Raw genomic sequence first — 13,901 nt, 5'->3', positions numbered from 1 at the left:
TCCGGCAGATGAGCATAAGGTAAGAGCTGTTCTCTTTTCAAACCAGATTTACTACCTGCTACCTGATAAGTTTAATGAGCATTTAATTTAAAAGGAACATTTGCGGCGGGCTTATCAGCATTACAATTGATTTATTGGCACAAGTCAAACGTGCACCGGGCGAGTCAATTGCGTCTACCATTCGAACCGTTTGATCGCAAGTCATTTAAGTAATCAAAATACGTTTTGGGTTAATAGCCTGCCGACACAATCAAATTCAAATAAATTAAATGCGCTTTCAAGACCTCAAAAATGGCTGCACAAAGTAATTATTCAATTTGTGTCACGCTTCTGACGTTTGTTCTCAATTTTTCGAAGGCGCGTAATGGGAACAAAAATTATTCTGAATTATCGCTAAATACAAAACTTTGAACTTGAATTTGGCTTGAATAGAAATTCAAAAATGATGCCACGCTTTTGAACTTGCTGAACTATCAGAAGGCGTTTTTTTTCTAATTGTTTATTATATGCGAGTAAGTACTATATACAATAATGGTTGCGAAATCAAAAAAGGCTGATGAAATTAGTCGTAGTATTTAATTTGCATATAATTCATTAGCCAGACAAAACGTAATTGGAATGTTTTCAACAAAGTATTTATTTATAAACAACTAGACAACCAAAACCGTTGCATAAAATATAAATTAAATACCAGAAAAATCTGATTTTTTTAACTAAGTACCCAGAAAACCTGGGGTTTAATTTATCCATAAGCAATATTAATATTATCCGCAGAAAAACAACTAGCTTATGTGTTTATTTATTTAACTGCGTCACAAACAAAATAAATATTATTTCAAGAAACTTAGTTTTAATCTAAGCTAGTCATAAAAAGTATTATTTAAATAATAAAGTCTTGCAAAATGTTATTTGCAAAGTAAACACGTCACATTTAAATTGTTATTGAACAATTGTTATTTTTAAATGGGTTCAAGTTTGCTTTATGGTTTCCACGACATTTAGAAATTCAATACCTCAACAAGTCAGTGTTAAGATCAGCATCATCACGTTCAATAACGCCCTCAAACCGCACAAAATTGCCGCGTAATCGTAATCGAAAGTATTATGAGACGTAAAACTGGGCTAAGCCACTTGACTTTGACTTTGAGGTCAAACCCGAGTGCGTGCAGCCATATCAAATATCTCCAAAGCCCAAGACATAGCCTGAGAACGACTCTAAGATGAATTTGCGCACTATCTGGACCCCAAATGTAGGGTTATCTTCTCTATTTAACACGCTTTCGGAACATGCGTCAAGATTTTCGGGAAAAAGGCAACCGCCTTTTATGACTCTGTCATTTTTTTTATTAATGACGAGAATCACTGTTATCAGACTATGGTCTAAGAAATGTGTAGACGCTGGGATCAAAGTTGTATTTCGACAAGTTCCCCCGGTCCGAGCCGGACGTTTGCAAAAATTCCGAGATAAGCTTAAAAAAATGTGCGGACATTTACCTTCAAGTTGATTGCCAAGTCCATGGTTGGAAATGTTTCGATGAGTAAGCTTAAAAAAAGAGAATAATTTTTTGTTAGTAATTAATTCGAAGTGGTAAAGTCGAATTAAGCTATGCACTTCTTGTGGTGCATTATATTTTCTTAAACTTTCTGTTTAAGATCTAAAAACTAAGAAGAAAACTAACTAAGCATAGGTAAATGTAATAAAACTTAATATTCTTTTATCAATTCAAAATATATCATCAGGTTATGAGGACAAATAAGATATTAGATATTAAATATAAAGAAGATAATTAAATTAATGAGAGAAGAAACGATTCTTTTAAATAAACATGCAATATTTGTTATACCAATAACTACGACAAATATGTTCTATATTTATATATATATAACTTATATTTTCTCTTATATATTTAATATTAAAATATGGCAACGCCAAAAATAACAAAGCTCTTTGAAAGGCAAAGCTATCTGGCAAGAGGTTCGAATAATAAACCGCTTGGGATTTGGCGCGCTTTTCAGAAAATGAGCCAGCTGTTGCTTGTGGAAAAGCTTTACCCTAAAATGGCTTTTTATTCCTTACAGTTTCATAAAATAGCCGGTTTATGACAAAAAAGAACTCTATAACTTAAAGTTGGAGGTGACAGTTTTGCTACTAAAAAATAATACAAAATGCCTCTGTTAAAAAGGAGTTCCGGTAAAAAGTTTTCCTAGAAGAATGCAAGGTTTTCCTTTCGGAATACGTATGTGAACGTGTGTATGTTTGCTGTAGTGTGAGTGTGATGGAACCTGACATCGGGGGAACTGCGTGTAATTTTCGGTGAACAACAACACAGTCGAGTTTCAGCAACGCTCTGGTTAAGTTCTTGAAGCGCGTGAACCAAAAAATAAAAGAAGGAAAAATTCCCCGCTTTCAGTTAACACCTCTTCACGGATAAATTTATGGAAATAATTGACCAGTGTGCCCAGGGGATTATTGAATTACAAATTTATGAAAGCCTGCTAATAAGGAAATTGTTTCGCAAAACTCGTTAAGGACCCCAAACACGCACAGTATGCGCTGCTCCATATAGCGCATACGCCACGTTGAACCATCAAAGGATTTCGTAAACATATTGTAGCGGAAAATTGCATGCAGCAATTTGAATAACAAAATTGTTTGCACAGTTTCTGTTCGGCTTTGTGTCGCCGATTTACAAATAATCGAACGGTAAGTGCAGATTTTCTTTGATTTATGTGAACTTGATTTACATGCAAATTTCGAAATGGTTTTAAATTTTTGCCAAAAAAAAGTAAAGTTCTTAAATATTTAAAGTTGCTTCATTGCTTTGAAGTTGGTGTAATATCTAGATGGGGCAATGCTTTTGTTTGCCAAATGTAATTGGAACTTTTTGTCCGACTAAATTGAATTTCTAGAGTCTGCAGGAGGCTATTCCCAACTTTTGTTGTTAACTTGAGCTAGTCAGTTTTATTTGGAAATGGTTTTGTGTGAAAAGTTCAGCGTAATTTTCCTGGGAAGCGGGTCTAAGGGAAATTGTTTTGAAATTGAATCTGACCAAGGGGAAGGGCCATGATCTTTTTTGACATTCTGACGAAGTTGGCTAACAAAATTATGGAAATTGTTGACCAACAATTGAACGTGTCCTTTTGAGTCTTCACTGTAATTTGTAGTAGAGGTTTACGCCGATGGTTAAAGGCATCGGCGGCGGCGTAGAGGTCAAAATGACTCGGCGGCGGCGGCGTAGTAGTCAGAAAGAACCGGCGGCGGCGGCGCGTCAAATAAGGCAAAAAGGCCATTTTAATGAGTTATTTTTTTTTTTTTAAGTTTTATAAAGAACAATGACACTGAAGGCCGCGCTGAAGCTGCGCCGATGCCGCACCAGCGGCGCGCCGCGGCGCGCCGTTATTTTCATAATTTGGCGGCGGCGCGTCAAATAAGGCAAAAATCGGCGGCGGCGGCGGCGTGGCGCGGCGGCGTATATGTCTAATTTGTAGTAATTTTAAAATTACCAAGCACTCGTTTCTTGTTTATTATTATTTAGCTTACCTATCACTGAAACAAAAAGCTATATATTTCCTATTTTCAAACATACTGCAAACATATTGCGTTACACCCATAATATTTTCGTATCAGATTTTCCAAGTAATGTTTGCTTTGGAAAATGCTTTGCTCGAAGTGCCTTTTTTGGTTGATTACTGATTAAAAAGATTGCATTGCGTGTACGCCGTGTGCAGTCGCCGTGATTAAAGTACGCCGAAAGCCAAGCAAAGGTATTTTAATTTAATTAGTCGAGAAGAGAGTGCTTCTCGCGATGGATGGATTCCGACATATGCTGAAGTCCTTACCCAATTTGCCGTATTTCGGTTGAAAAGCCAGCGAGGATTTCCGTTCACAAAACCGAAAATTCCTGAGCCGCAGGCTGTTTAACCTGTCGGAGGAGCAGAACCCAGCAGAGCCCAGGAAACCGAGAAGTGCGCCCTGCGAACTGCGAACTCAGAGGGCAGCCACTCAAACACAACAACCATGTCCTTGAAACACCCGCATTCTGGCCGTGACCCCCGACCTCCATTCCGGAGCTCTCTCTGCCGACCTTCGTCTCGCTTTTGGCCCAATATATTGCGTGTCAGGCAGTCAACAGGCTGCACTAAACTAGTGCATTTATTACGTCGGCCGTCTCATCTCCGAATGCCGAGAAGCCATGAATATTTATCACGTGTCCAAAGAATAATGCATTTTTAATGCAAAAAACGTCGCCCGAAACCCACCGTTCATATTGACGAGGCCATAAAAAGGGAACCCAGAGTCAGCCAGCCAGCCAGCAGGCCATGTTTGCTAACTTGTTGAGTTATTGGCAGCTCTTTAGCCTCTGGCTCCCCATTGGGGTCCTTTGCGTGGGCGTCTGAGCGGGTTTTCCTTTGTCCCAAGCCCAAGTATTAATATCACACTTATCATTACTTCCGTAGCCCTGTATGTTGCCCTCATATCTTTCTTTCTTCCCTTCGCTCGTGCTGAGTGCGCTTGTAAACATTTTTTTCACTGTTTACTTCTTAGGCATTTTCAGCGTTTTAATGAGCGTTTTATTGTTTATTTTTATGCTCTTGCTCGTCACTAGACTGGGGCGCATAACTTTGGGTCACTTTATTAAATTGCTGTTTATCTTGCCGTCCCAGTGGCGTTGTGTTTTATATTATTTTTACGTTTTTTTATTTTCAATATTTTCCTTTGTGCCCCGCTGGCCTTGTTCCATGGTTTAATGGTCTGTGGCGAATTGACATATGGTTGTTGATTTTAATGGGATCTTTTACATCGCTTTTATCGCTTATACTGGGTTTGACGAGTGGTTTGCGAGTGAGAGTGAAAGGATTGCCAGGAATTTGGTTGAAAAACGGTTGTGAAATTGTTTGGAAACATTTGTTTCTTTTTATGTAAATTAAAAAATACTTTAAAGTTTTGGAAAAATGTATAACAGCTCTATATATAGAGTAGAGTATTTAATTAATGAATCTGCCAGGAAAGAAGTAACATTTCCCGGATTGTTGTTATGATTTTGATAGATCAATTTACACCATTCCCCAAGGCCGAATCCAGCTCTCAGCTTGGAGTACATCCCTTTTATCCCCGCCATAAGCCATAAATATTCATTGATGGCTAATTAGCAAAGACTATGATGGGGTCACCCGCCCCATTTCCGTCCCTCTTCCAAGCCCTATCCCAATGTCCTTACATTAAGGACAACAACTGAGGCTGCCATCGCCATCGACGGCAGATAATCAACTCGAATAACAAAAACAGAGATATAACGTGGGGGAAGAGCGGTCGATAATGATGTTGCCGATGTGGATAAACTAGCGCCTCGACAGTGTCATTACAGCGAGTATTACAAATTGCTGATGCCTGATTATTGACGGTCAGGAGACCTCCGCATCCGTCAACTCTGGAGGCCAAAAGGGTCGCGATGGAGCAACTTCTGCTGCTTGTTTATGCACACCGAAGGTTCTCCTGTTTTTCCATCTGTAGTTCATAAACCTGCTGCGGATGAGTTAAAGCCAAATGAAACTTCATGGCAATGCAGGATGGAGGACACGCGTATGAAGGATTCCAGGCCGGCAGCCTTCAGAAGTTTGTAAATACACCTGGGCCGTGTTTGTATTACCTACACAGTAAAAATAAGAGCTGCCAAGATGAATTTAATAAAAAATTGCAAAAGAGAGATTATTATTCAACAAATATTATGCAAGTAAAGTAGACTGTGACTCGTTCTATCTTTGGACATAAATAATAAATAAATTACACAACCTATTACAATAAAAACACTCTTGGTGAATCTTATAGTTTAAAACATAATGAAAATTTTTTCGTACGCCGGGAAAACTGAAAAGGATGAGCACTGTTTTGTTTCGGTCACTCTTTTGTCCGGCATTGCAGGACAACAGCAACACGCTTCTCCTCTTGGACCTGATGTCGTAATTTAATTACTGTTGCCCGGTTGCCACGGATGGGTGTGTGCAACAAAGCTCCGGGAGAAAGAAAAACGCTTTCACAATACTCTATGGCAGGAAAAGTCGAACAATGCGGAAGGCAGGAAGGATAGGGGCAAAGTGCTTCCGGAAGTCGAGGAAAAATGATAGTTTAATGGAACTTGTTTAGTGAATTAATGAAGCTGAGTTGAGACATTTCCGGTCAATCTAAATCATTTTGTTAGTGAAAGGCAACACGAAAAAGTATGCTATGCTTAAGAAATTTATAAAAAATTCTTGAATTCACTTGGGGAGACATATCTTGAAGGAAAATGTAACCAGACTGTACCTCTGAATTATCTTGAACTTTAAGCTAGTTAATTTCGCAAATTATATATAATTTTCAGTCTGCTGAACTTTCTATGCTTAAACTCTAAACTTACTCCTGGCCGCAGGATAATAGAGTACTTTGATAATCCGCCTTGCTGTCTGCTGCAATTGTCCGCACGCCCTGGAAACAAAAAGAAATAAAAAACAGCAGGGCGTGGATTTATCAAAGTAATGGAGTTGACATTCCAACTCGACTCTTTGGGCCACAGAACACTTCATTAGACTAATGAACATAATTTTGCGTAATTGTGCGATTCGAGGACGCCTCCCTCCGGGGCAATGGGAATGCTGAAAGGCATCCTTATCTGTTTATTTTTTTTTTAAGAGCGAATGATGAAATCGCAGAGGCCAGCTGAGGCCAAAGGAAATCACGGGCATGGGCGCACACACCGTTTTCCCAGGCAGGCAATGAACCATGCGGTTGATTTTATCGATTAGATAAACTTAATTTTAGTCGCTCTGTCAACACATTACCAGACTTGGCCAAATGCGCGCGGTCTATGTATTTCTGGCCTTGACTTTGTGTGTGCGGCTGCGACGCAAACAGAAAGCCGCACAGGCGGAAGTAGTGGTGCTGCCGCTTATCTAGGTTTTCCAGCGAAAAGTGAAAATGTGCATGATAAAGGCGGCCGCAAAATGATTTACAAAGCCAACCGAAAAACCAGACAGTCGCCTGTCGAGTCCACGGGGCCAGAAAGCGCGGTTTGTGTATTAAAATTTATGACACTGGCAATAAATCCCTATGCCCACAGGCCCACAGGCCACACCACACACACACACACACACACACACATGCGTGAATGATGCATGTGGGCAAATACCAGGCCCAACTAGGGAGCTGCAGGTGGTGGTGGTGGCTTGGCATTCCTCAAGAATACCCTTCTAAGTCTCTTGGAACCAACCATATGAGCTGGTAAGCCAGAAATACAGAGATTTGTGAGATTATAAATAATAATTTTCAGTCGAATTTAAGTCAAGATTTATTATTATTTATTTTCACAAAGCATTTTAAATTACTTAGTAAATGTATGTATCATTATATTTATTTATTACTTATTACTTTAGAAACTTTTTCTTAGAAATAAATATTTGATTATTTATTGCTTATAAAACCATATAGTAATTTATCCTACTAGAGTTAAATAATATAAATATTTAAATTCAGCTTTTATCCTCCATAAAGCCAATTCATACAGTTCAACAAAAACATGATAATGTATTATTTAATCCCTTTGGGAAGCTGTGTTATAAACTCAATAACGGAATTTAAAAAAAAAAATGTAGCCCTATTTAAATTAAAGGGTATGACAATTGATTTTAACCACACATAACCATGTGCCAGGACAAGGATTTCGTGTCGGGACAAAAGCCGACGGAGCGGAGGCGGCTAAATGACGGAATGATTGAATGACTGATGATGTGGGGCGCGGCAGTGTGATCTGCTCAATTTGACATTGATTGGGTTATGTGTGATTTATGTCAGACGGGAGGGTGTTCAGGGGCATCAAAATAAAAGGTAGGTGATATAAGTTCGATGGCTTTTCCTTTTTTTTTGCCATATTTCCCAGGGGACTAAGGGCAGATTGACTGGCAAAAAGATTTCCCTCTTAAATGCTGCTTCGCGAATTTTTCATTAATTTACAGCTCTTCAGCTTATCTTGGCAACTGTCAAAGATTAAATTAAAACTAATTTCATAAATTTTCCAAGCCCTGCCGTCACATTAAGGCCGAGATATTCAGTCGAGAGGCACCTTACTTGAGCACAAGGGCACATAAATCATTTCCCCGGGACTTTACAAGGATCTCTTTAAAGGGAGCCGAGTGTAAAGGGAACTGAACCCGCATTCACACACCTCATGCGATGGCAATTGCTATAAAAGAAAGCGTAGACCCCAAAACAAAAGTTGCGCTTAAATAAATAATGAGTGAAAAGTAAATTTGCCGAAATTGCCCAGAAAAAGGGGTGCAAGTGGGCGATGCCAGGGCTAGGGCAAGGTCCAGGGGCAGGGAAGGACGTCGGACTCATCCAAAGGTGGCTTACAAATATAAATATACTAATTAATTAACAACTTGGTTAAAAATTTTTGGCTTTTTGAACAGACGTCGCTTCATTTTGTTGGCAGCTTTCTACGTACTTTACATTTCTCCTGCACAGAAAGAAATCGGAAGGGGTTTCTTATACTTTAAATAAATATATTTTCTGTATTTATTAAACTACTTTTATTTGTAAAGTAATTAGTTTTTACTCAAAACATGAGTTCACATTCCTCTATGTTAAAGCGTAAAATTAAAAGAAGAACTTTAAAATCTTCCTGTGATTTAACAAGTTTGATGGTGAGCTCATACCTCTGGCTTTTGTTTGAAGTGTTGTTCTAATTTTGCAGATTTTGTAGGGGTGCCTGGGTTCGGGGTCACCTGGCAGTTTGCTCAGCTAATTGCGGACTAACCGAGGCCGAGGCTGGGGCTGAGGAGCCTTTATGGCAATTTTGTGGCTGCGGTCGGCCAGAGACAATGCCTGGTCCCCTCATTTTCCACCTATTGTGGCCAGGATGCTGTCAGCACGTGCCTGTGGTCAGGATTTTAGGGTGCCCGAGCCAGCACTACTACCACCTTAAGCCGCTCAATTAATAACCCACAAAGCTGGCGAGCGGAGAAGATGAATGTCGGACGTGGGGACCCGAGCTTTGATTTATTTATGAGGCGCACACACACATCCAGGGTCCTGACTTGCTAATGAATGTTTTATGGCTAGTTTGGGTGTCATTAGCCGCCAGGTGGAGATGCCTCTAATATAGAGGGGGTCATGGCGAGTAATTGACCCACGTTTCCAAGTCACTTAAAGGAGCCTTCTCTGACCCTTTGTCTCCTTGCAGATTTTGCACCCCTTCAAAGGAAAATAAAATGGACATAGTCATACGCGAGGAGGACATTTCGCTGGCCCAGATTGGAGTCTATGCCTCGGTATCCTTTTTGGTGGTCACAGCGGTTGGGGCAGCCCTCTACACAACTTGTTCGAAGCGCTATCGCCTCAACTGGTTCGAGCAAAACCTCCTGGAGTCGGCCAACGAGAAGGATGAGGATCAACAGAGGTGGGCATTGAAAGTATTTTTGTTGTGAAAATGGTACTTTTGTTATTAATTTCTTTAAAAGCAATTAAAGCAATGTATTTGCATGTCATATATGTTTTATTTTGTTCAAACATCCTGGCAAAAAACATTACTTTTCAATTAAAAAAATGGCAGGTCCTGTGAAAAATAATTTACATATTTTTCTTGTTCCAAAAAGCACTCCTGTTGCTTCAATCTGCATATTAAAGCCTCAATTGTTTTTGTTTCATTTCAGCCGGGAGGCATTGGTCGGCTATAATGTGGACAACCTAAACGAGGTGCCGCGTGGGAAATTCGGAGCTGGAAATGGCGGCAACCTGAGCCCCACCTCGCTGCGCAGCGAGGACAATGACCCGGCCTTTTGGGTACCGGCCTCGGTAACCTCCAGCGCCACGGCCGCCATCCAGCAACAGGTGTCTAACACCACCGAGGAATCGGCTCCGCCCACACCCACCTCGCCCACCGGAAGCCTAAAGTCGAATACATTGTCATACTGCTCCACGACCTCGGTACCCATAGCCAGATCCGATAAGCATGTTGTCCTGGCCATGCATCCCAGTCGGCCGAGGGTCTCCTCCATGAATGCCAAGTTGGATCACACGAAAATTGATATGACCCTTTACAGAAGCGTGAGTCAACGGATAACCCTTTTCGCAAAACAATGTGTCCTTTTTTAGACCCGAGAAAATCTCAAAAATCCTTTGTCATGTTTATTATGAAGTCTTTAAATATTTTCCTTAAATGAATTATACAAAATTATATTACTTTATTTCTTTAATTTATTAGCACTCTCAGCCAAAGACCATAAATCCAGTTTCCGTGAATGAAGTCCGGGGCAACTTGCATGTGAGCATTGGTTATGATCCTGTAGGAGGATTGCTAAATGTGCGACTGCTTGAGGCCCAAAATTTGCAGCCAAGGCAATTCAGTGGCACGGCGGATCCCTATGCCAAGGTTCGATTGCTGCCCGATAAGAAGAACTTTTGGCAGACGCGTATACACAAGAAGACTTTGAATCCAGGTGAATTTTTTTTAAGAAAATTTGCAATAAAAGAGTTTATACTATACTACAAATACATTCATTAACAGTTTTCGATGAGCAATTTGTGTTCGAAGTCGCCGCCGGCGTAATTGACAAGCGAACTGTGGAGATTTTGCTGTACGACTTCGACGCCTATTCCCGCCATGTGTGCATCGGCGGAAGTAAATTGCATCTGGCCAACTTGGATCTGAGTGAGCAATTGAATCTGTGGACCCCCTTGAGCTCCGCCTCGGCCCAGGACATGAAGGTGGATCTGGGTGATATAATGGTTTCCCTGGCTTACTTGCCATCGGCAGAACGCTTGATGGTTGTCCTGATCAAGGCCCGAAATCTGCGTATTGTGGACGATGCCCGGAACTCCTCGGATGCGTATGTGAAAGTGACTCTATTAGGGCCAGGCGGCAAGAAAATGAAGAAACGCAAGACGGGTGTGCAAAGGGGCACCCTGAACCCGGTGTATAATGAAGCGCTGGCCTTTGACGTCAACAAGGAAACCCTTAAGAATTGCGTCCTAGAGTTCACGGTGGTCCACGATGGTTTATTGGGTGAGTGGAAAAGGGATACTTCTACTTGACACTTAATTATTCCATACATTTCATATATAATTTAATTTTTACTCTAGGTTCCAGCGAGATTTTGGGTCGCACTTTGATTGGAAATTCACCGGAAGTACGGACTGAGGAGAAAATCTTTTTCGAGGAAATATTTCGAGCCAAAAACGCGACAGCCCAATGGGTTCCACTGCAGGAGCCGGCGACAAACTTGGCCACCACAGCCAAGGCAGCAACCAGCAAGAACTAGCTTCCACAGCTGCCAGCGGCGTTTGGTTTGTGTCTAAGATGAGCTGGCAGTGGTGGCTGTAAAAGTAAGTTATTTTTTGGTAAGAACTGTAGAGGCGTCAAACCACCGGAAGTACCGATGTAACAAGACACGTATGAACATGTAGAGATAATGTAACGACATTTGAATTTGAATTTGATAGGTTCATGTATCCTTATCGATGGTTTGACAGCTCTACTGGAGTCACAGGATGTGCAAAAACTGTGCTACAGGATTATCAAATTGGAACTTTGGGACGAAAGAAGAGCGAAAATATATTTGAATGTATGTAAAGAATAATATCAATATGGTTTGAATGCCAAATCGTTTCCATTAAATTTGAACAAAATCAGCTGGATGAAGAGCGAATGTATATAACAAATGATCACAGGAGTCACAAAGTCTTGAATCAAATTTTGACAACATTTTCGAATAAGTCACAATCATTTACTGGAATAAGGGAACTTGCAGGGATAAGTTTTAAGCAAGACGGAGAGTGCAAACAGAGTGTCTCACAATCAAATATTTTCACGATCAAATATATCTCAATGAATGTGCTTTGTATGGTATCAATTAATCAAAGAATATATATATATTTAATATATACCCCTTATGTGTCAAAAAGTACCTAAAAATACAAAACTACCAACAATTATAATTAACCGAATAAATAACTTGTAATAAATAATACAAATATGTACAACAAAGATGGTTAATTTGATTTTATAATTTTTGCTAGGCGAAGGTTTCAGGGCAAAGAGGGCACAAACAAATCGTTAAATTTTAGTTTTACTTCACGCTTTATCCAAATTAGTTAATGAAAAGCACAATATAATATAAAACCTATTCTTATACACATTGTTATAATATTTAATGTAGTCTCTATATGTAGTAGAGTTAGTATAAACGCACTTTGTATTGATTATTCGCATACTAACCATATAAACTACCTATATTTATCTATATAAAATAAAGCTCTTAGATATCCTAGAACTCACATCTGTGTTGCTCATTTACTGGCTGGCCTTTGAACTCAATATTTGGCTTAAATCTGGCTCACTTCAAGGTTAATTACCAAAGTTTCTTTTGACCAACTAGTTGGCGCTTTAAATTAATTTCAAGCCTCAACTTCAAACGACTGAGGTTTTCCTCAACGAAATCCATTGCCCGTTTGGCTTCCCCTCTTTTGCGGATACTGAGCCTTAAATATTTTGGTAAGCAAGTCGAACTCTTTGGCCAAGTTGAAGGGGAAGAGGAAAAAGTTGCAGGGCAAAACCAGTTAACTAATTTTCCAACATTGACTGATAAATCCGCCGGGAGATGCGACGGGCAACGGTACATTGGCTGTTAAAGCAGCCATTCAGGATATGCCCCAGGTCCTGCGAACTGTTGCAGTTCCCCCGTCTGTGTCCATATACGTTCACCGTAAATTTCCTTTTCAATCAAAATGTGCTTTCATTCAATTTGGAAGGCAGCGACGGGCATAAGTAGCCGCAGCCAGCACTTGTGGGGGGAGTGGGAAAAAAGGACGAAGGCAAGTTTGAACTGGTGCCAGAAATCGGTGGCGCCAAAGGGAATCTATCGTGGTTTCGATGGTGCATTTAGAAAAAGAAAAGTAGGTGTAATTTTTTGTGAAATTAGTTGAAAATGCATATATTTTATTTAAACATATCAAAATATTCATATATTTTTATACTAGAACCATAAATCCACACATTTTACTGATGATATTTTTAATTCTTTTATTTTTTTTTAAGCTGAAAAGAAATGCTAAATTTGTTGGGAATTTACAGTCAACACAATTTCATTTTTACACATAAAATGCTTTAATAAACTATGATGAACTACAATATTTTTTATAGTGCTAAAGGGCATTGGAAATATTCGCATAGAATTTCCACAAAGCCGACGGACACATTAGGAACTGACCCAGGAAGGCGATTGCAAAACGAACTGACCGATAGCCGGTTCGAAAAGGGATTCAGAGATAGTCCTTTCGGCCAGCAAAAACACCGCAAGGATAGTTAAATTATTTGCCTGCCATTTCCCTTTGTTTCCGTCCTATTTCTCACTCACTCTCGACTATTTTCCAAAAGTTTTCTCAGCCACTTCTATTGGTCTTTTAAGTTCTGGCCAAGGTCGATGGTCAGCCATTGATAAACTGTAAAGAAGGAGGCATTCTCAAAGGACTTTCAAGTAGGTGTTGCAAACTTTTAAGGTTGCAAATTTCTTGGCTGACTCTCTGACTTTCTTTTTATTATCTTGAAATCCAGTTTATTTAATCTTTGCTTCGACTAGTGGTAGTAACAATAGGTCAGAGCTGAGTATTATTACTTTACCTTCTGCAAAATATTTCAATATGCGAAATACTACTATAGAAACTATATTAGTCAAGCAATTTTACACCCCCATAAAATCCGGAAGATCGAATGTCTGCTTCAATAAAGAATTCTCTTTACAATGCATTTCGGATGATGTGCATTTTTGACTTATTGATGGGAGTCTGTCTACGAATTGCCACTGGCCGCGCAAAGTGCTTTTGTGCCATTTTTCACTCCATCCGGTCGGATTCCTTTGGAGCACAGCTATCA

General features: G+C 39.8%; 1 protein-coding gene across 4 annotated transcripts; it reads left to right on the top strand.

Annotated features, from left to right (window-relative positions):
• The first annotated feature begins 434 nt into the window (after positions 1–434).
• Positions 435–12,268, top strand: Sytalpha (Synaptotagmin alpha). Of its 4 annotated transcripts, none has more exons than XR_005991009.2 (7): positions 2,181–2,704; positions 9,216–9,431; positions 9,685–10,078; positions 10,236–10,470; positions 10,539–11,036; positions 11,114–11,356; positions 11,474–12,268. XR_005991009.2 is itself a non-coding variant. In XM_070288359.1 (7 exons), the coding sequence occupies exons 3-7, from the start codon at positions 9,244–9,246 to the stop codon at positions 11,290–11,292; spliced, it is 1,494 nt and encodes a 497-aa protein (XP_070144460.1). In that variant the 5' UTR covers positions 2,181–2,704; positions 8,727–9,152; positions 9,216–9,243; the 3' UTR covers positions 11,293–12,268. The 4 variants fall into 4 exon arrangements, 3 of the variants coding, with proteins under 3 accessions (XP_017037382.1, XP_070144460.1, XP_017037381.1); XM_070288359.1 differs by adding an exon at positions 8,727–9,152 and having other exon boundaries at positions 11,114–12,268; XM_017181893.3 differs by lacking the exon at positions 2,181–2,704 and adding an exon at positions 435–512 and having other exon boundaries at positions 11,114–12,268.
• The last annotated feature ends 1,633 nt before the right edge of the window (positions 12,269–13,901 follow it).

The sequence above is a fragment of the Drosophila kikkawai genome, chromosome 2L (assembly GCF_030179895.1).
Source record: "Drosophila kikkawai strain 14028-0561.14 chromosome 2L, DkikHiC1v2, whole genome shotgun sequence".
Lineage (NCBI taxonomy): Eukaryota > Metazoa > Arthropoda > Insecta > Diptera > Drosophilidae > Drosophila > Drosophila kikkawai.
Note: the sequence above shows the minus strand (reverse complement) of the source record. Positions and strands in the feature narration are given on the sequence as shown.

Coding starts and splice junctions, on each gene's coding strand:
- Sytalpha (XM_017181893.3), top strand. CDS start 9,244: ATGGACATAGTCATACGCGAGGAGGACATTTCGCTGGCCCAGATTGGA. Junction 9,432..9,684: donor AAGGATGAGGATCAACAGAG/GTGGGCATTGAA, acceptor GTTTCATTTCAG/CCGGGAGGCATTGGTCGGCT. Junction 10,471..10,538: donor CAAGAAGACTTTGAATCCAG/GTGAATTTTTTT, acceptor ATTCATTAACAG/TTTTCGATGAGCAATTTGTG.